We start from the raw sequence: 20476 nt of genomic DNA, 5'->3' as shown, positions 1-20476 counted from the left end.
ACTCTAATCAGACTCTCATCTCAGCTATGAATGGGAAAGATGCTCATTGACTTCAGTGGGCTTTGGAGCAAGCCTTTATTTTGTGCATTGTCTTCCATACAATAGGCCAGATTCTCATCTCAATTCCACCACTGTAAATCTGGAATAACTCCAGACTTCTTTGGCATTACACCAGAATTACACCACTTTTGCCAAAAGGAGAATCTGATCCTCAGATAAGACAGCCTGATTTCAAGTTCTGATCGTAAGAGCCTCTGAGTACAGATGTCTGTAAGATGGCAAAGAAGCATAAATGGAGAAAATAAACTCTACAATAACATGTTTCCATATTTGGCCCCAATCCCTAGCTGGTGTAAACTGGAATAGTTCAACTGAAGTCACTGGAGCAACGCTGATTAACAATAGCTGAGAATCTAGTCTATTGTCTCTGTATCGTTCCTTGGAAATTAAATAAACAGTCACAAACCTCATGTGTGAGAACATGGGAGAATTCTTTGCAACGTGACGGTTCTATGGGAAACTAAATTCCTGGACCTGCAGAGAAGGCGCTAATATTAAACTGACCTTCCTCAGGGATATCTTTAACATTATGCACCACATGGGGCCTTCCTTGCTGAATTTATAGTAAATGCACATTTTTATTGGTCTATTCCAGTGGTTCTCAACCTATTTACCATTGTGGGCCGCATATACAGACCAGAATGTGTTATGTGGGCCACAACCAATGCTACCTGTATGACCCTGTGGATGTCACCTGGGCCACAGGTTGAGAACCACTGGTATTCCCTATGTGCAAAAAACCTTAACGTATTCAAATAAGCGCAACGCTTAATAAGCAAGCATCAAACTAGAATCGCTACACTTCTGTCACTTGGGTTATTGTAAGCTGTTTGGAGCCGTCTCTTTGCTCGGTGTTTGTACAGCGCCTAGCACAATGGAGTCCTGGTCTGTTACTCGGGCTCCTAGGCACTACCACAACACAAATAATAAATAGGAATAATATCATCCTTCTGACAGCACTTCCAGAGTATCCTGCAGTATCAGGCTCTTACCTAATAGTCACTGGGCTCTGAATATCGCTGCTAAAGGGATGTTTAGTGACTATGTTTCAAAAGTTGTCAGTAGTGAAGAGTAACAGCCGAGCATCAAATACCATCGGCAAGCAGAGCAGTCCAGTTAATGGGAGTGCTGAGATCTGTCAAATTCCCCACGGGGTTCAATGGTTTTAAATTAGAATAAAAGCCAATGTGCACCCAACCCACCTGCCATTCAACCCATTGACTTCAGAGGATTTTGCGAGTTGCAGATCAGGGGAGAATTTGGATCTTAAGGCCAGATTCTGCTCTCAACTGTCTCCAATGGAATTACGCTGGATTTACAATGGAGCTGTTTCCAGATTTACACCGGTGTAACAGAGCAGTACGTGGCCCTCAGCATTGAAAGTACAATGGAGGAGCTTTCAACACCAAGGGCCAAATTCTCCTCAGTTACATCAGTGCAACTGCTGCAGTGATATGCAGACAGCCAGCACATGGTATTACAGTCGCCCCATTTACCACCTCCAAAGAGGGGGTAGGAGCACATGGCCCTGGGATTGGCTCTCTGCACAGAGGTGAATTTCCCCCCACACCTAGTTATCCTGCTGATGGTGAAACGGACCGCCAGAACGGTCTCACACAGTCACTCTCCCTTCTACCTTATGGCTCACAAAGCTTTTTGCCTGTAAATAAGGAATACACTACAGGGCTTGTTCCTGAAGATGCTGACATATGCAGCCCGAATTCAAGCAAAGTCCTCCTGAGTCTAAGAACTGCAGCACTGGGCCCGTATGTTGGCATTTGCGTGGCCATGCTCTGACACCCCTGCCCACACAGCCCATTTTTGCCCTGGTTACCCTGAAAACGCAAACGTTTACATCCCATGTCCTTCGAGTTGAGCCCTTGAAAGCTTCCTGCTGCTGGACAGCCCATTACACTCCAGGAATGCCATTCCATTGACTTCCTGCATTCGGCTTCAGCTCCACACACCTGCTCTGGGGATGCAGGACACCAGTTGCCAAAGCTCCATGTTAGTTCAGCTACAGCCAAGTAAATCATTTACCTCCTGGCGGTTGTGGCACTGCACTGAACCATGCGGAGGTCTCCAAATATACACACTTCCAGAGAAACAAAACTGTCCCATGTTTAGATGCGGCAGCAGAAGCAGAATTACATGGAGGAATCACAAAGCCTGTGGTTCAACTCCAGTGTCCAGGAGCAGAAATGAACAGATACTAAAAGTCTCGGCATAATTCTTCCTACACCAAAAACAACTCAAGTTGTTACTGCACAACGGGCCAGAAAGTAGAGTGAGCGCCATTAAAAACTGGGCAGGTACCACCCGCAGGCGTTTACCACAGGACGGGGGAGTCAGTACACCCCCTTCTAGGCACAGGGGGATAAACAGCCATCTCCTAATGGTGCCCAGTGTGATGAACAGCAAGAGGCACCATTTGAAAGGCAGGCTCCGTTAGTCTGGAATTTGCACTGGACTCTTGTTTTCCTCTATGCGCTTAGATCCCTGCAGTGCCTAGGCCTGACACAACAGGCTTTATTCAGTGGATGTGGGAGTGGCACAAAGGTGTCCTTTGTACTTCCCTGATCTGGTGTGCCAGGCTGGTCCCTTGGTGCCAGTTAGAGGCCGAAAACCCCTCTTTCTGTGTCAGAGGCCTCTTTCAGTGTCCAATCCCAAGAGATGCTGAGCATCCACAAATCCCACCCAGGTGAGTGGGAACTGCTCATCACCTGTCTGGATATGGCTCTCAGACAGGTGGATGGATTCCTATCTAACATCTAAGCTAACCACCTATATATATATATATGGAGATCTACCTATCTCATAGAGCTGGAAGGGACCCTGAAAGGTCATCAAGACCAGCCCCCTGCCTTCACTAGCAGGACCAAGTACTGATTTTGCCCCAGATCCCTAAGTGGCCCCCTCAAGAACTGAACTCACAACCCTGGGTTTAGCAGGTCAATGCTCAAACCACAGAGCTATCCCTCCCCCTTTAAAAAAATGGAGATATGCCTCACCTTTCACATCAAAAGTCTACTTTGCTTTGGGAAGATACAGATGTTGATGTAGGATCCTGCAAGTAAATGCAGGCTCCTCTACCCTACAGGCTTGATTTATGGCCCTGAAAAACTATACCCATACCCTGGAGATAGCTTAGCCATGGGAACTCACCATAATGACCACACGTACACCAGCTTATGGTAATTGCGCCCTGAGGCTACTAGTTGGTTAAATATGTTTATGCTCTATAAATTTCACATTCCACTCACGTACATACAGTTACCAGTCAGCACGTCTATGAACATGAGCAAAGTGAGGGTCAGGGCACCTCCAGGTCCGGAAAGAAAAAGTTAATTTACAAAGGATGTTAGTTTAAAACTTGCTAATTGCTTGCTGATGTATGTTATTCAGCCCTTTAACTGCCAAATTGTTTGTTTCTAATGTTTTACAAATAGAGGGGCAAAGAAGGTGGGGAACAAGTGGAACCATCTAATGCAATATACAATAAACCAGGGGTTCTCAAACTGGGGGTCGGGACCCATCAGGGGGTCGCGAAGTTATTACATGGGGGGGTCGCGAGCTGTCAGCCTCCACCCCAAACCCTGCTTGGCCTCCAGCATTTATAATGGTGTTAAATATATAAACAAGTGTTTTTAATGTATATGGGGGGGTTGCACTCAGAGACTTGCTCTGTGAAAGGGGTCACCCGTACAAAAGTCTGAGAATCCCTGCAATAAACTATAACCCCCTTTGGGCCAGAGCCTCAGCTAGCGGAAATCAGCGGAGCTCCCTTGAAGTTAACGTAGTGATGAAGATTCACACCAGCTACGATTCTAGCCCTTTGAGGTCAGATAGTTCTCACAGGGCAGGTTCAAGCGATGAAGAAAAAAAACCCCCCCACAACATCCGGGCAGAATCCCTACGAGCAGTGTAGCGACATCTGCCATCATGAGCGCAGGTGATCAATAAACAGGATCACACAAGTTCTAAGGCTCTTCATTCTTGCTCAGAGTCTCTGGTGGCATTTAAGGAAATCGGCGTGACACACTCCTGTTCCCAAGCCCTTGGCCGAGGGATTGGAATAACTCAGTGTGTTTTTGTGGAGGCAGAATCTGAATCAGCTCAAGGTGGCGACAAGAGGGATTTCACCAAGGCCAGATTCTCAGTTCAGCAGCGTCACTCTGCTGATTTCAATGATGAAACACGTTGCACAGGCACAAGGCAAAAGGCACTGGAGAATGAGCCCCCTACACCCGTTCTGAGAAACTTCCTAAACGATGTTTGGCAGGGAGGTGGCCGGGCCCTGCAACCAGTTTCTTGCACGGAGCACGTGACAAGAGATATAAGCAAAGTTCAGCCATGAAATCCCCCTTCCAATCCCTCTGCTGACTGTTTGAGAATAGAAGCCACATTGGGATGGGTGCGGGAAAAGTAATAGCTGAAAAAAATCCCTATAAACCAGCATAAAACAACACAAGGGGCCAGCTCCTCGGCTGGTGTGAATGGATGAAGCTCGGCTGACTCGGGGGGCAGTGCTGATTTATGCCAGCTGAGGATCTGGACCAAGATTCTCTTCCACTGGAAGCTGCAACAGGGGATGCTGAGGCTTTTGTATTTTTAATCTACCCTCTTCCCCCAAGTCTCCAGACTCCAACCCTGTTCCTTCCGAACACATGAGATCAGACTTGAAACGACCACCCAGGAGCCTCAACGTGGCTGAATCACCATGAGACTGTTCCTTTAAGAGTTTCCTCTGGTTGATTGTTTCACACTCCACCCTCTTCCTGTCCAGCATGGAGGCGACGTTTTTTCTTTGTTATTATTTCATGGAAATAACGTTGGGCTAAAGCACATGAGAAATATCAAACCAGAAGGAAACATCCGTCCTTTAAAATGAGATAACAATGACTGAGCAGTTGAATAACCCAGAGGCCACAAAAGACTGCAGAATTAAGACTGTCGCTGTAGCTTTCTGGTTGTCACCACAAAAATTATTTTAATCTAAAATAATAATCTCTTGCTTTTTAAAATCGAGGTTTAAACAAATATTTCCCCAACTCCAACGGGTCAGATCCATTGGCCACTGCAGTTTTTTCATTGACCTCCACAGCCTTTGGATCAGGCCCTATATCCAGAAGTTGAGCCATAAGGCTACAGAGATTCATAAACAAAAGGAAGTACTTTAGCAAACTGACCTTTTCCTCACTGCAAACCTAGTGGTTAGATTTAACCTGTTCCTTTGCCTTAAAAGCCGCTTTGCTACACAGGGCCAGATTCTCAGCACGTTGGAGTAACCCATAGGCGCCAACTCTGTGGGGGCTCCGGGGCTAGAGCACCCACGGAAAAAAAGTGGTGGGTGTTCAGCACCCACCGGCAGCTCCCCGTGGCCCCGCCCCGCGCCCCTGCTCCAGCTTGCCTCCGCCTCCTCCGCGAGCACACCGCCACGTCCTGCTTCTTCCCCCTCCCTCCCAGCGCTTGCGCCGCAAAACAGCTGATTCGCAGGGCAGGGAGGGAGGGGGGAGGAGGGGGAACGCGGCGTGCTGGGGGAAGAGGCGGAGGCAGGGATTTGGGGAAGGGATCCAATAGGGGCAGGGAGGGGGCGGAGTTAGGGAGAGGACTTTGGGGATGGGGTTGGAATGGGGGCAGGGCCAGGGGCGGGGATGGGGTGGAGTTGGGGCGGGGAAAGGGGCGGGGGGCGCGGGCACCCACCGGCGCCAGAGAAAGTTGGTGCCTATGGCGTAACTCCCTGATTTCAGTGATGAAACACAGGTGGGACTGAATTCGTACTTCAGCCCCCTCCCAAACCATGTGCTTTTAACTAGTGGAACAGGGGCTTGCTGGGAATAAAATTCGCATGTCACAACAATCTTAGCCCAGTCCTATTCATTTGCGATGGTACCAGTCCAAAATATAACTGTACCAATGTTTAATTAGGACCTATCACTGCAAGTCAAAGTGATCTTCAGAAAAACCTTTTCATCTGATCTGGGAACATGTTTGATTCAAATGAGAGCCTATTCCTTAAAGCCACAGTTAACACACACCACAAAACCACACTTGTCAGTGCTGTTGCAGTCAGTGGCTAGCATCACCATCTGCTGGTACAAACTTTTGCAAACCAGGCTTTTTAAAGTTACAAATCCAGGGCAAGAGTTTGGTGTTGGGTTATTTTTACCGTGAGTTAAGTTCCTCGCAAGATCCCGTTAGGTGAAACATCACAATAATCTTTCTAGCTATTTGCAAGATCATATTATTGCTGCATAGGAAAGACAAGGTGGGTGAGGTATTATCTGTTATTGGACCAACTTCTGCTGGTGAGAGAGACCAGGTTTCGAGCTCACACAGAGCTTTTCTTCAGGTCTGGGAAACATACTCCGAAACCCGCAGAAGAGCTCTGTGTAAGCTTGAAAGCTTGTCTCTCTCACCAACAGAAGTTGGTCCAATAACAGATATTACCTCACCCACATTGACTCTTTAATGTCCCGGTACCGACACAGTTAGAACTACACTGCATACAGGAACTCTAAAGGCAATTTAATTAGGCCACTTCTGTTGCAAGACCTCTAGCTGATCAAATGCCCAGGCCTCTTCATTCAATTAAAGCTCTATGTACAAGACGGACTGGCAAGGAGACAATAAGATAAAGGACCAGGAGTTTTAGGAAATCTAGCTGTAAAATAACAAAAGTAAGTGAACGCTCATCATTTCACCCTGGTGATTTGCGTTCCATAACAGGGCTTATACACTGATAACTCTGAAACCAAAGTTACTTTCAAGTAACTCAGTTAGCTCTCTGCTGTAATGAGTATCCACAACAAATGCAGAGATACTTCTCCACTGGAGTAGCTTCTCCCTCGTACACTATTTATTTCACTCCACTTTCTAATTGGATTTGTGGGGGAAGCACAAAGAGGCTTTATGGCCAAACTGTGTTAAGTGCCAGGCCAAACTGAGATGTGGCCTCTAGCCAAAATGGTATGTTTCATTCAGGCGCCAATGGGAGGTGCCAACTTTTTCCACTTCTGCTATCTGTGCTCATAACTTTGCTTTGTTTAAGGGGCTTGGAAGCAAAACTCCTAGTAAAGAGATCCTTCGAGAAGTCTGAAAAATAAGATTTTGCTAATCCCTATCAGCTACCTTGGAAGTTACATCTCATCCAACGTCTCAGTCCCTACCAAACTTGCCTTCCCGAAATCATCATCCATTAAAAGTTCAACCTACACAGACAGCATTCAATATTAATGACTACTGAAACCTTAGTTTCCTGCAAAAACAGCTCACACATTTGCAAGCGGCTCTGTATTTGTGGTGAAGAAGATAAGTCACTTACGGCGGCCAGCAAAGAAATTCTTCAAAGATACCAAACACTCTCTTTTTCTCTTAAAAGAGACAGATACTTTGGAGGCTTTTCCTCCTTCTAATAGAGCTTGCACACGTCAGATCTAATTAGATTCCACTGCCATCTGCACATGCAATGTAAATCGGGAGTTGCAGGGAGTTGGAACTTAAGAGAGAGAAAGAAAGAAAGAAAGAAAGAAAGAAAGAAAGAAACCACAAGGAAAAGGAGGGGTGTAGGGTTGGGGTGGGGGATGGAAAGAGTTATGCATTCGGGGAAGCCATACATGATTAGTCACACAGCATTAATCTGCCTCCCTTAACAATAGCTGCCGAATTTCGACCGAATCCCAGCTGTCGTTCTTTGAATGAAAGAAAACAAGATTTAGAGCGTCAAGCGTTGGTAAGGGCTTCTGCAAAAAAAAAAAAAAAAAAAGTGGCGTGCATTCATTAGTAGCTCACAAAGGGACCCAACTTTTGTCCATTAAATTGTTCATGTGCCTGATTAATTTGCTGATTTTTTTTCCAAGGGGGTGGCAGTTTGGGTGAAAGGGAGGGGGCAGGAGATGCCAAACTGGGCAGAATAACCCAACTGAAGCAGACACGCAAAGCTGATCTTTCCCCTCCCCCCCGAATGTTGTCGAGGAAGATTGCCACTCAACAGTTGGCATGGAAATGCCGTCAGGTCCCTCTGCAGAGGGGAGCTCTGAATTGGAAGTCTGGACTGGACAAGACTATCTTCTTGGCAAGCCCCAACCTCACACACACTTAACAGGTGGATGGGGGAGGCTGGCTGGAAAACAAACCCATTCGGATTTCGTTTATGTAATAGTTAAAAAAAAAACCCAAAACTGGAATCTTATTCATTTCTCTTTGGTTATTGTTCCTTGGAAGGTTGGAGTGAATCAGTCATCGCTGTGGTGGGTCGATTAGTGAGTCCTTCAGGGAATCCCAACATTTTACACATCAGATGGCTCCATGATCCAGGATTGGAGAAAGCCGGTCAGAGAACCATCACATAAAACTATCTTGCAGGGAAAAGGTGCCTCCCTCTTACTGAGTGAACCATGCATTCTTATGAGCCTAATCCTGCAACACAGCATGGGCCATATCCTTGGCTGGGGAACATTGACTTCAATGGAGTTATGCTGATGTGCCATAGCTGAGAGCCTGGCCACAACCGCCTTCAACCCCCATTGACTCTAATGGGAGGTGGCGGCACCTTGTCACACCCACTGAAGTCAATGGATACCTAAATATCTGTTTATTTCAGTGGCAGCAGAATCAGAATCATGACGTTAGGAAGATCACGCTCTATTGTAAATTGACATTATGGTGTCCACAATTCAAAAAGCATGTTGATAAACTGGAGGCAGTTCAGAGAAGAAGCAGGAGAAGGAGAAGGAAAACATGCCTTATAGCAACAGACTCAAGGAGCTCAATCTCTAACAAAGAGAAGGTTACAGGATGACTTGATTACAGTCTGTAAGTACCTACATGGGGAACAAATATTTATTAATAATGAGCTCTTCAACCTAGCAGAGAAAGGTATAACACAATCCAATGGCTGGAAGTTGAAGCTAGAAAAATTCAGATTTAGAAATAAGATGTAAATTTTTAGCTGTGAAGATAATTAACCACTGGAATAATTCATCAAGGGTCTCCATCACTGACAATTTTTAGATCAAGACTGGATGTTTTTCTAAAAGATCTGCTCTAGGAATTATTTTTGAGAAGCTCCATGGGTTTGCTATACAGGAGGTCAGATTAGGTGATCACAGTGGCCCCTTCTGGCCTTGGAATCTATGAATCATGGGGTTGTCACTGAGTGTGACCTCTGGCCAAAGGGTAGGGTAAATAATAGGATACTCTTAAAATGCTTGCTGGATTTTTTGCAGTGGACATTAATGCTTTTTACAGGCCCAGCAGGTGGTCTCTGAAGCACAAGATTCTGGGGCCAGAAGCAGGAGCTTGTCCTGGAGTGAATTAAAAAAAAAACTGAATAAGGCTATCAAGAGTCTCCCTTAGAAGTTACTTATTGGTCCAGATGGTACTAAATCCTGCTCCACTGCCTTCAACAGGTGACACATTTGGCCCTTTCTTGTATTTTCCCCCCAACCGGGACACCATGCTTGACTCCTATTCAAGTAGGACTGGATCCCAATATGGCTGCAAATTATTCTTGCACCTCAAATAAAGGAAATGCTTTTCCTCTTTTCGAATTCAGGTCCTTCAAAGCAAAGTCAACTTTATGGCAATGTGTTCATCTAGATAAACGGAACTCATTGGCTCAGTTCTCTTTTATACTTACAGGCATACCCCAGTCCCATTGGAGTAAGTTTCACACTTTCCCCCATTCAAGCAGGATTCGGCAGGCTGGGTACATCGTAAACCTGCAAACAGAAGATGAGAATTAGCCAGAAGTTAGGCCATGTCTACCCTACAAAATTACACTGACTGTTGGCATACAAACGCCTCAATAATTATATCACTTGTGCGTGTTGACACTTTGCTCCTTGTGTCGGTGGTGTGTGTCCTCAGCAGGAGCGCTTGTATCAAGTAAACTGTCAGCGTGGGGCATTGTGGGACAGCTTCTGAAGGCCAGTAACAGTCGACGTAAGCAATGGAATGTCTACACTGATGCTGTGTCGATCTAACTACATCAACTTTGACGCTACGCCACTCGTGGAAGTGGAGTTATTAAATTGGCGTGCCAGGGCAGTTCTGACAGCGGGAGTGAAATTTTAGCATAGACACTTCCATAGTTAGGTCGATGTAAGCTGCCATGCGTTGACCTAACTCTGTAGTGTAAACCAGGCCTTCAACACCTCTATTAGCCTAATCCCCAGAGAGAACAAACGGAGTCTTTTGCTGATCAAAGGCCTTCTCTTACTCAAGTCAATGAGAGGGGGTCTTATATTAGTCTATATCAGCAGGCTCACAGAGACTCTAGCTCTGCTAAACCTCTGGAAGCGATGGGCTCTCAGTAGAAGATGTCATCAAATGATACAACACATAAAAATGCATGGCTAATTGCACTGGGCCGAGCTGTGACCAGTTTCTAGGCAGCATGTGATTTCAAAGGGGGCTGGCATAACATGGCCCAGTCTCTTGTCTTTTATGCAGGGAAAAGCTGGCCTGAAAAGATCATTTCTGCCAACTTCATGGATTTCGGACTCAATCTTTCATTCCTTATTCAGCTACACTCCGAAGGAGCTCAATGGGAGCACTGCCTAAGTATGGAGTCAGTCAGGCCCTTAGGGTTTGGGTGACATGAGCTATTCTAAAAACCTAACCAAGGGGACCAACCGGTAACCATTACTCATGGGAATAATCTTTATTTAAGTGAGTAGTCCACTGAAGCCTACTAGGGTAAGGATTTCAGGATCTGGTCCTTTGGGCCAAATTCTGCTCTCAGTTATCCTGGAATTACTCCTGATTTTACATCTCAATCTGGCCTGTAGATTGTAAACTTTTCAGAGCACAGCCCCTTGGCCAAAATTGACTCTCACATTGGGGTAAAACCAGACTAACTTCAGATCAATCAATGGAGTTACTTCAGATTTACACCAGGGTCTCTTCAAGCAGAATGCATCCCTGGATGTTTGGTGTGTCTGCAAAGCCCCATGGATCTCTACAGCACTGCGTAAAAATAATTCAATAATAATTGCAGATAGGACTCTTAACCAATAAAAACCAGCGGAGGCCCACTGCAGTGGCATGGGACATTAGTGGAATGAAGGCTGCCCGTGACATAAGGTGTTTCCAACATGCAAATGGTGGTGTACAATGGAATGCCACCAAACATATGGCGCCGTGCTAGCAATGCTGTATAACAGCTTACAGGGGAAAGGGGGCTGCCACGGAGCGTTAAAGAAAAGCAGTCACAGAGCAGCCTGGGCTGCTTTCACAAGGCAAAGTTATCTGCAAACTTTAAGTTCAGATTACAGGGCAGGCTCCCATCCTTGTTCTCAGCCACCTAGCTGGGTTTCTTTCCTCCCCCTCTCCCCCACATACTGCTACTGTCCTGACTACAGAAAACGCTCCTGAAACTATTGCTCAATTGTCTGGCTGTTCAGATATTCATGGTTAAAAAAAAAAGAGAAAGACAGAAAGACAAAAAGTGGCTACAGACTGTCCTACAGAGGGAGAACAGAGTCGTAAAGCCACAGGCGCACACTCCCCTCCTTGCTCGTGGGAAAAAGCAACAGCTGCAGAGCAGAGCCTTCCCTGATTCCTAACAAAGGGGGAAATCAGAGCTGCCCATTGTAAAAGGTTAAAGACACCTCTTGTTACATTATTTACTGTAGGGCAGCTCTCAATCCCTGTCACCCTTGATACTCAATACCTGCTGCCTGAAAGATCTGATGGAGTCAACTAACAGCCCCACTACCTCCTCCCATGCCAACACACTGCAGCCTGTTTTCTTTGGAGAGGAGGGAATTCAGCCAGCCTGGGTCTCTCCTCAGTTATGCAAAATGAAGTGAAACTAGACAGCGCAAATGTTACCTAAACGGGGCTCTTCCCGGAAGGCTGTGATGACACCCTTACTATGAGTAAGACTTCTGACTTTAGATCAGAACTCTGAAGTACACAGGGGAAGGCTACACTACTTAAGGCATTCGTGTCTCAATGCTCAGTCCTACACTCCCTGATCTAAAAGCTCCAGGACAGAAACCTCAGTCTCTCTCCTGTTTAAAAATCGTTGCATTTAGGACAGATGCAGCTAGGCATCCTTTTTTTATACACACACGTATATATCTAAACCCCAACAACATGCGAGGGCAGTGTGCAGGTATGAGAGATGGCTATACAGGCTGGCTGAGCACAGACCCCTTTTTTCTCTTATACATCAACACTGCGTCTCCTGGTAACCTCCCTTGCTGGCATCAGTGGCACTGGTTTCAGTGAGTCAGGGTGGCAGAATCCAACCCACTATGTTACAGTTAGCATCTGTTTGAGCCACACACTTAAGGGCCAGATTCTGCTGCCTTTTCACTGATTAACACTTACTCCGCGCTAGCAGGCCCCAGGAAGTTAGTGAGACTACTCACATGAGTAGGTGCTACTCCTGTATTTATACTCTTATACAGCGCTTTTCAAAAGCACTTCACCATCTTTATTTTTTCAGTGTTGTGAGGATAAAGGCATTGAAGTGCTACATTTCCAAGCAGAGATGCACAATACAATTATTTCTGCATGTTAAGGAGATTTTTTTTTGTTGAAAGCATCTTCCTACTCATTTCTCTCACCTTGGTGAAACTTATGCATCTTTCATTTTTAGGCCTTTTAGACTAAAAAAGAATTGTGCACAAGTTTCCATTTGATTGTTTCCCCAAAGGTTACTGCACTGTGCCGAAACACAACGGCCTCTGACATCCGCCCCAAAACTTGCAAGGAAAGGGCTGAGAGAACAAGACATCTGACGTCGATTCGAGAAACAGGAAATAAAAAATTAACAAGGCTTTCAAAAAATAAAAACCAATCTCCGGCTTGTTCAGCACACCCTCCAGCCTTGAAAAGAGGACAAGGTAAAGAGCTACTTTCTGAGCTTTGCTACATGAAATATTCGACTGCTGAGAAAAAAGAACTCATAAAAAAGCCCCCCCACAACTCACCACATTGCTATCCAGAGATCCGTTCTCAAAACTACCCCCCCCCCTACACACACACACAGAGAGACACAGACAGAGGCTTGTTTTGTGTTACAAAACCAGTCATGCTTTCCAGCCTTGGTGATGGCAGCTTTTAAGGGCTTGCTCCTCTCAGGAGAGCTCGAGAGAATAAAGTTTTAATAAAGTTTTTCGGGTCAACCCACAGCCTCCTTCGCAGCCTCCTTGGCTCGGATTTGGTTGAGCGCTCAAGTTCTGCCACTTTGTGAAGCAGGACCAGCTCTTCCCACAGATTGTTTTAAAAGCGAGGGGGTTAAACACACTGGATTCCCCCCCCCCCCCCGGAGCTATGTCTGCCACACACCCTCTCAGGTGGGTTATGATCTCCCCACTCCCCTCCGATTTTAAAAGGAGAGATTCCCTCTTGGAGGGCAGTTGGAAGCAGACAGCAAAGCAACAGACACACACACCGATTTCACTCCGGATTGCTCATTTGCCTAATAAGAACAGAACTTTCCAAGCCACAGTCTTTTCCCCTTCAGCCTGCTCTTCCAGTCAGCCCTGCTTTCACTTTGAAAAGGGTTTCACCTGCCTGAGAGTGAGCCCCGGGCTCTTCCCCGCTAGGACCCCCCAGCACCAAGGGGGTCTCTCCCCTTCTCCAGTTAGGAAGCCCCCTCTCCTCACGCCTGGCTGCGCCCCGCCCGGGGGGGGGGGCACAGGGCAGGGGAAGAAGGGAAACAAACGGGCGGAAAGTTTCCATTTCGCCGGCGAGAGAAGGCAGGACTTTGGCTGGGACATGCCGGAGCCCAGCTCCATCTCCCGGGGCGCTTAACTGCTGCTCCGGAGCATCAACTCTCTGGTGGCCACAGACCCCCCTGCCCCCGGCCCCATCCTCTCCCTTTCCCCCAGGCCCAGCCCTGGCCCCTACCTCGGCTCAGCACGGGCAGCAGTGACAGCAGGAGGCTCTGCACCAGAAGTTGCTGCATTCCTTCTCTTCGAGCTCCACACAGGCGTCTCTCTCTTGCGCTGGTCCTGGCCCCCCTTTCAGAGCCACATCGATCCCGGGGCGCCCCCAGCCAGCCGGCGGGCATGCAGGATCCCCCCCCCCAGGAAAAAAGCACCCCAAACTCAGGCGGGAAAAGCAATCCGCTCCCAGGGAGAAATGCCCGGTGCCCCCGAGAGACGCAGAGAGCCGCAGCGCCCCGTGCAACCTCCGGCTGCAAATCCCCTAGTGAGGAGGAGGAGGCGGCTCTGAGCCGCGCTCTCCTCCCATTTCTTCCCCCCCCTCCCCTGATCCTTCCGCCCAGGTGCCCCGAGCTCAGCCCAGCCTGCCAAGGGGCAATGGGGAGCCTGCCCCTGGGCTGCCCAGGGGCAGGTGGGGGCGGGATCGTTTTGGGGAGCTGCTCCCCAAGCCCCTGCGCTCAGGAGGGGCCCGGGCAGGGGAACTCCTTGGCGTCGGGAAGTTTCCCAGGCTGCTGGAAGTTGTGTGTGTGTGTGTGTGTGTGTGTGTGTATGTGCACGCGGAGGGATCCCTGCGCTGCTCATCCCAAAGCTGGGTTGTGGTCCCCCGGGATGCCCTGCCCGCGGCACAGCCCCTGGCATTCTGCCCCCGGGCTCCGGGAGGGGGCCGGGGCTGGTCGGAGGGTAGAAAACTCTGGGAAAGTGTGTTTGCCCCTGTGCAACAAGAGGGGGACTTGAGGCTGCATGGTGCTGGGGGGTCAGAGGGGCAAGAGCTGGGTGCTGCTAGAGGACAAGTTGTATCAGCTATTTAGGGGGGTGGACGAGAGTAACCCCCCTCCCCACTAGGTCTGTGGGAAAAGTCATTGATAGCCAGACTGCCTAACCTGTGGACTGATGGGGAGAGGGGGGAACCGTATTCAAATATGGGCACAGCAGATGCACCCACAAAAATGTGAACTCAACCCCTGCACCTCCCAGAGCCTGTGTTGTGCATGCAAAAGTGTGCACCTGGCTCAGGTAACCCTGTGGCTAGCTACCTATCAGGGCAGGTAACCGCGGGGTTCTGTGAGAGCGGACAGGTTTGCCTGCTTTTCTGACAGGCCAGTCGGGGAGAGGGGGTCTGTTCAATTGTCCAGGTGCAGAGGGAGAGGATGCATTTTCACAAGGGCGGTGGATGCAACCTGCATTTTTGCAGGTGCAGTGCGAGCAACTCCAAGTTTGACAAAGTGCAACAGGTGAATAAACAGATCTGTGAGGCCACCTTTTGGGTCTGCCTTGAAAAACCTGGCCCCGAGTCCTGCAGTCCCAGACACCTCTGGGTCTCCAATGCATTGACTCTGTGATTGACTTTTGCTCTTGGAATGTTCTAGGTTACACAAAGTGAGGTGACTTATCAAAACCATCCCTGTAAAAATTTATCCACCCCCAAAGCCCTGCATATTGGGAATGCATTTTTACTGACTCCTAGCATCCATATTATGCTCCAGTGGAAATATCTTGAGTGGGGTCTGTTAATTTATTTCTTTTGTGCTGTAAACTTCTGAACTTTCAGCCAACGCTCTGGCCAACAATAAAGAAAGAGATTAGATAACTACATAAAAGAAGGCCTGGAAGCCAACGTCAGAGGAGGGAGGGGAAAAAAACAAACTTGAGCAAACTTCTAGCCAGACTCCTGCATGTGCAACATTAAATGCTGGCTGCTGCCATGTGCCATAGCTACCTCAGTATTTTATTCTGGGCACCCGGTTCCTCTCGCTCTCTCCTGCTAGGCCGGCTCCATCCAAGGGCCCGGTCCTGCAAGGCAGAGAGCTGTCTCTGGAGTCAATAGGATTTCTGTGTGTGGAAGGCTTGCAGGATGGATTCCTAAATGTGACTCCCTCTAGGAATTCAACAATGACAACTAATTGTAGTTACTAATACAATCACATCTATACGGCCCAACCCCTCCTGCCCCACCTTGGTGCTCCAGCATGGCTTGAGCAATTACTATATAATCCCAGTCTTTAAAGATGAACTGAAATCTGGACATCTGTCTAGGTGCCTAAATATAGATTTAGGTGTCAAGTTCGAGGCACTCGTGTTTGAAAATCTTGGCCAAAGTCTGTGCCTACAGTGAGCTCTTTCCTTCACCTCTCCCGCTACTACACAACCAGTGATGTGGCACCAACAATGACATCAAGTGTGGGAAGGCTCATGTACTCTCTTCTTTTCCACGGTGCCATCTAATCCTGCGCAGATGGTGGCAAAAAATGCCAGTGTCTTGTCTACAGTAGAGCTCCTTGTTTTGTAACCTCATAATCGGTTCGTGCAACAGTGGGAAATGTGGAGAAAAAGCTGAGTGTGTGCAAGGCCTAAGGGATTTGCCCAAGGTCCCACAGCAAGTCAGTGGCAAAGTCAGGAAGAGGGCATAGACTTCTCATCTCAGTGCTCTCATCCCACTAGTGTACAGCTAGCCCTGCTGGCAACCTGGCACTTATCTTTTAATGGGATCCACCAGCACAGACTATGATATCTGCACATGGGTCTGTGCTAATGCATCCTGTGGGCCTCTATTTGCAAAGCAGTTCTGCCGCGTAAGGGACTGATCATTGTTTCAGGGAGAATCCAAGTGAAAACAGGACAGATGAATTGTCCTGAGCCAGCTGTAGTTATTTTGTCCCTCCTTTGTCTCCAAATGGTTCTGTTCAACCTCTACAGCTTGGTAACAGCGTCAGAGTCAGGGAACATGCCTGTCCAGGTTAGTGTGCATTTGGTTAAAGGGGGGAAGCGAGAGGAAAAGAGAGACCGACTCCACAATGGGTTATGAAAAGAAGTGACACCTCTCACTTGTCCACTTGTCCCTCTCACTTCATCTCCAAAGGCACCTCCCATCCTACACAGAGCTGGTGTTACCCCACTATTTCCTGCTGTAAATTATTTCCAGAGTGAGTGTGAAACAAATAAAAAAACGGAGGGGAAAGACTCTGTTCAGTAGATCAAAGGGAAGAGCCCCTCAGCATTATTTCTCAGTTGTACGCTCTCTTCCTTTTCCTTGTGTCTTTCGTCCTTCAAAACAGACCTCTGATGTAGGTGCCCCAGCATGGATTTAGGGCGGTGATTTTCCAAGCGAGTTGGGCGTCCCTTTGAATGTAGTCACCTGTGAAAATCCAAGTCTAGGTACCCGGCTTTAGGCACCCAACTTTGGAAACTGTGGCCTTTGCCTCTGCGTGCTGGCTACCCCCACCCCGTAAAATGGGGCTAATGCGAAATAATTTGCCCACCTTTTTCAAGTGACTCAAGCTCCATGGATAGATATTAAAAACAATAAGTACGTTCTGACTCTTATTGGCCCTGATCTGAAACACCCTGAAGCCCAAGAGGAGGTCTTTCCCTCGACTTCATTGGGCTTTGGATCAGACAAGGAGCAAGGGGGAATATGTGCATTTACTTAAGTGCCTTTTATACTTTACTGCTGTTAGGCCTAGAGTGAATGCAGTGTTCGATTTAAACACATAGGTAGGCGATAGTGACATCTGACGATTTCATGGTTTTGTATGTGCCCTGGGGTTGATAAGCCGACAAACTCTAGCTCTTAGCAGTATAGGGTGACCAGACAGCAAGTATGAAAAATCGGGACAGGGAAGTGTGTGTGTGTAGGGGGGGGGAATAGGAGCCTGTATAAGAAGAAGACCCCCAAATCGGGACTGTCCCTATAAAATCGGGACATCTGGTCACCCTATAACAGTAGCTGTTGGCTGGTAGGCGTGGGTTTATGTTTCTACCTGAGCAGATAGCTTTAGTGCCTCTCTTTACATATGTTATTTTCCACACTTGGGCAGGGAAGGAAACTTCCCCCCTGTGTTTTCCTCCCTTTTTCCTGTTCTCCAGTTTGAACTGGTCACAACAGCAGCTATGGGAGAATGAAGAAGATAATGGGGGTAGGGTTATAAATGCTGCCAAAACCCAGATGAGGGGACATTCCCGCACCTCGTTAACACTTGGCTGCTTTGCTGTCATCTCTTCTTTCCTAGTCTTCTCTTTGAGATTACAAAACATCTGGCCCGTTCTGTGCTGATTTGCACTCCCACTAGCTTCAGTGCTAGGACTCCTTTCTTGTCAGTGGGGCTGCAGAGCAGAGCAGAGCAGAGCAGAACCAGCTTTGTGCATCTGAGTATGAGGTTTCTCCCTGGCAGAGGTGGATCTGGAATACTCCTAGGTATTCAGTTTCCCTCCACTTTCCCCACCTTGTCCATTGTGTTTGCACATTCACGAGCAGTTAGCAGGAGCCCTCTCTGCTCTACCTGCTTGGAAATACCTATGTTCCTTTGCCCGGGCTTGTTCTCTGAGCTGGGAAAGCACTGCACATGCAGGTTAGCTGTATGTCTCCTTGGGTTGTTCCCTCAAGAAACCTGTCTTGAGGGGTCCCACAACCCCAAATATGGCCTTGTGGAAGGATTCCAGAGTCAAGGGGCTTGGAGAGGCGAGGCAGGGTGGTACTCGGGACCCCTGGGATCCCTCCCTGACCCTTCTGGGCCAGTCTCTTAGTCTCTCTGCACTCCAGTTTCTCCAGTGTTGACGTAGGGGTAGCGAAACTCTTGTGAAAGGCGTTGAGGTTCTCAGCGGAAAGGTCCTTTATAAAGTTCTGCCACCCTTACCCCTGCTGAGTAATACCTTACTCCTCACATATAACCCCATTGGAGGATGAGGTTGCTAGCTGGTTCCAATCTAGCTCATGCTGGTAGTGACTGAAAGCTGTTATCATCAGACGGCTCTTTGGTGTCCCCCTCCAGCACCCTGTTAGCGGGTGACAGCACAGAAATCACCACAAGTGGCTTGGTTTGGGTAGTCTCAACAGCATCCCTGCGGAGACTGGAGAATGAACTCCCTTCTCCCCCCTAGGCCACATGTTGCACTGCAGTACAAGTAATTGTGTCAAGACCAGTGTAGTCCAAACAGTCAGAGCAGGGCAAGACGCACGCTGAGGTGAAATCTTGGCCCTACTGAAATCAGTGGGAGCCTTCTCATTGACTTTAACGGGGTCCGCATTTACAATAACAGCACCTGGATCATATAGGGTTCTTGTCACCTACAGCTCTCAAAGCACTTTACAAAGGAAATGGGTATCCCTATTTTACAGATGGGGAAACTGAGGCATGAAGCAGGGAAATGACTTGCCCAGGATCACCAAGCAGTAGAGGTGGGAATAAAACCCATGTCTCCTAAACCGTCGATTAGTGCGCTCTCTGCTGGTTAACACACTGGTAGCCATTGGCACCTAGTTTACGCTTCTGCTCCTACGGTTGGTGCCACCCGTGGATAGCGCAAAGACGGGGGAGTTTGAGAAAAACGCCAGTGTTGACACCTGCCTGGGTGCTGGGCCTGAGGGCTCAGGGTTTGGGGAAACTGGGCCAAGCTTTCCCCACTGCCTCCATAGACCAGGAGAATGAACACCCAGGAGATGCACAAGGATGGGATGATGCCGTTGTTTTCCCCTGCCCCTCCACGAGCGGTCTGCAAGGTTTGGGCTCTGTGTTTGGAGAGGGATGAGACCGGGGGCAGGGAATGAGCATCAAACACACATGGGGAGATTTCTGCTGTGATGCTCAGCCATTGCTAAGGCCATTCAACTTCTGCTGCACATTACAGGCCAAAGCCGCACCCTGAAAAACAAGGGGCCCAATCCTGCTCCCATTGAAACCAATGGGAGTTTTGCCACTGACTCTGAACCCAGTGAACCCATTGGGAGCGCTTCCACCGACTTCAGGAGGCACGTAGTACCTTAGCAGAAATGCTACAACAATAATGAAATGTCCCTTTTCCTGCTCAGACACATCAAAACCTACCTTTAATCTGTTAACATAATGTACCAAAAGGCTGACTATCCTGGCAGAGGGATCTTAGCACCGAGCTGCCTTTCATTCACTTATTTCAAAACACTTCCTATGAAGACTGCAACCCATATTTAAAAAAAAAAAAATATGTTAATAGGCAAATTATAAAAATAAACCTTCTGTACTAAACTGAAGAAGTTACAGGAAAATAAGACATCAAACTGTTTAATTTGAGTAGACTTTCTGGGTTAAAATAATGGGATTGTAGGTAGTTTTCCAAATCACAATCATAAAATGGTTTTAATAGAAATAATGTAGTGTCCATATGATGAGGTGGGGGGAGGGATAGCTCAGTGGTTTGAGCATTGGCCTGCTAAACCTAGGGTTGTGAGTTCAATCCTTAAGGGGGCCGCTTAGGGATCTGGGGCAAAATCAGTACTTGGTCCTGTTAGTGAAGGCAGGGGGCTGGACTCAATGACCTTTGGGGGTCCCTTCCAGTTCTATGAGATAGATATATCTCCATATTTAAAAAAAAAAATCCAGACACATATAAAATTTTTAGTAAGTTAAAACCAAATGGGTCAGAACCAGAGATTTTTGGAGGGCTGGGCTGTTTTTTTCTTTTTTCTGTTTTTGTTTTGTTACTTCAAACTAGGAAAATTATGTTCACTAAGCAAAACTTCATACAAATATAATCAGGTAGTG

General features: G+C 47.6%; 1 protein-coding gene across 1 annotated transcript in view; it reads right to left on the bottom strand.

The window, feature by feature from the left end:
- NOTCH1 (notch receptor 1) overlaps nt 1-14165 on the bottom strand; it is a 79268-nt gene extending 65103 nt beyond the window's left edge. Inside the window, exons 1-2 of the mRNA XM_024206622.3 lie at nt 13930-14165; nt 9701-9782 (exon numbers count right to left, since the gene is read on the bottom strand). Of these exons, the coding sequence (XP_024062390.2) occupies nt 9701-9782; nt 13930-14092 (245 nt within the window). The 5' untranslated portion in view covers nt 14093-14165. The remainder of the gene's footprint in view (nt 1-9700; nt 9783-13929) is intronic.
- Nucleotides 14166-20476: the final 6311 nt, after the last annotated feature.

Source organism: Terrapene carolina, unplaced genomic scaffold (assembly GCF_002925995.2).
Source record: "Terrapene carolina triunguis isolate 2854851 unplaced genomic scaffold, T_m_triunguis-2.0 Scaffold238, whole genome shotgun sequence".
Lineage (NCBI taxonomy): Eukaryota > Metazoa > Chordata > Testudines > Emydidae > Terrapene > Terrapene triunguis.
This window is presented reverse-complemented; position numbering and strand designations above follow the sequence as displayed.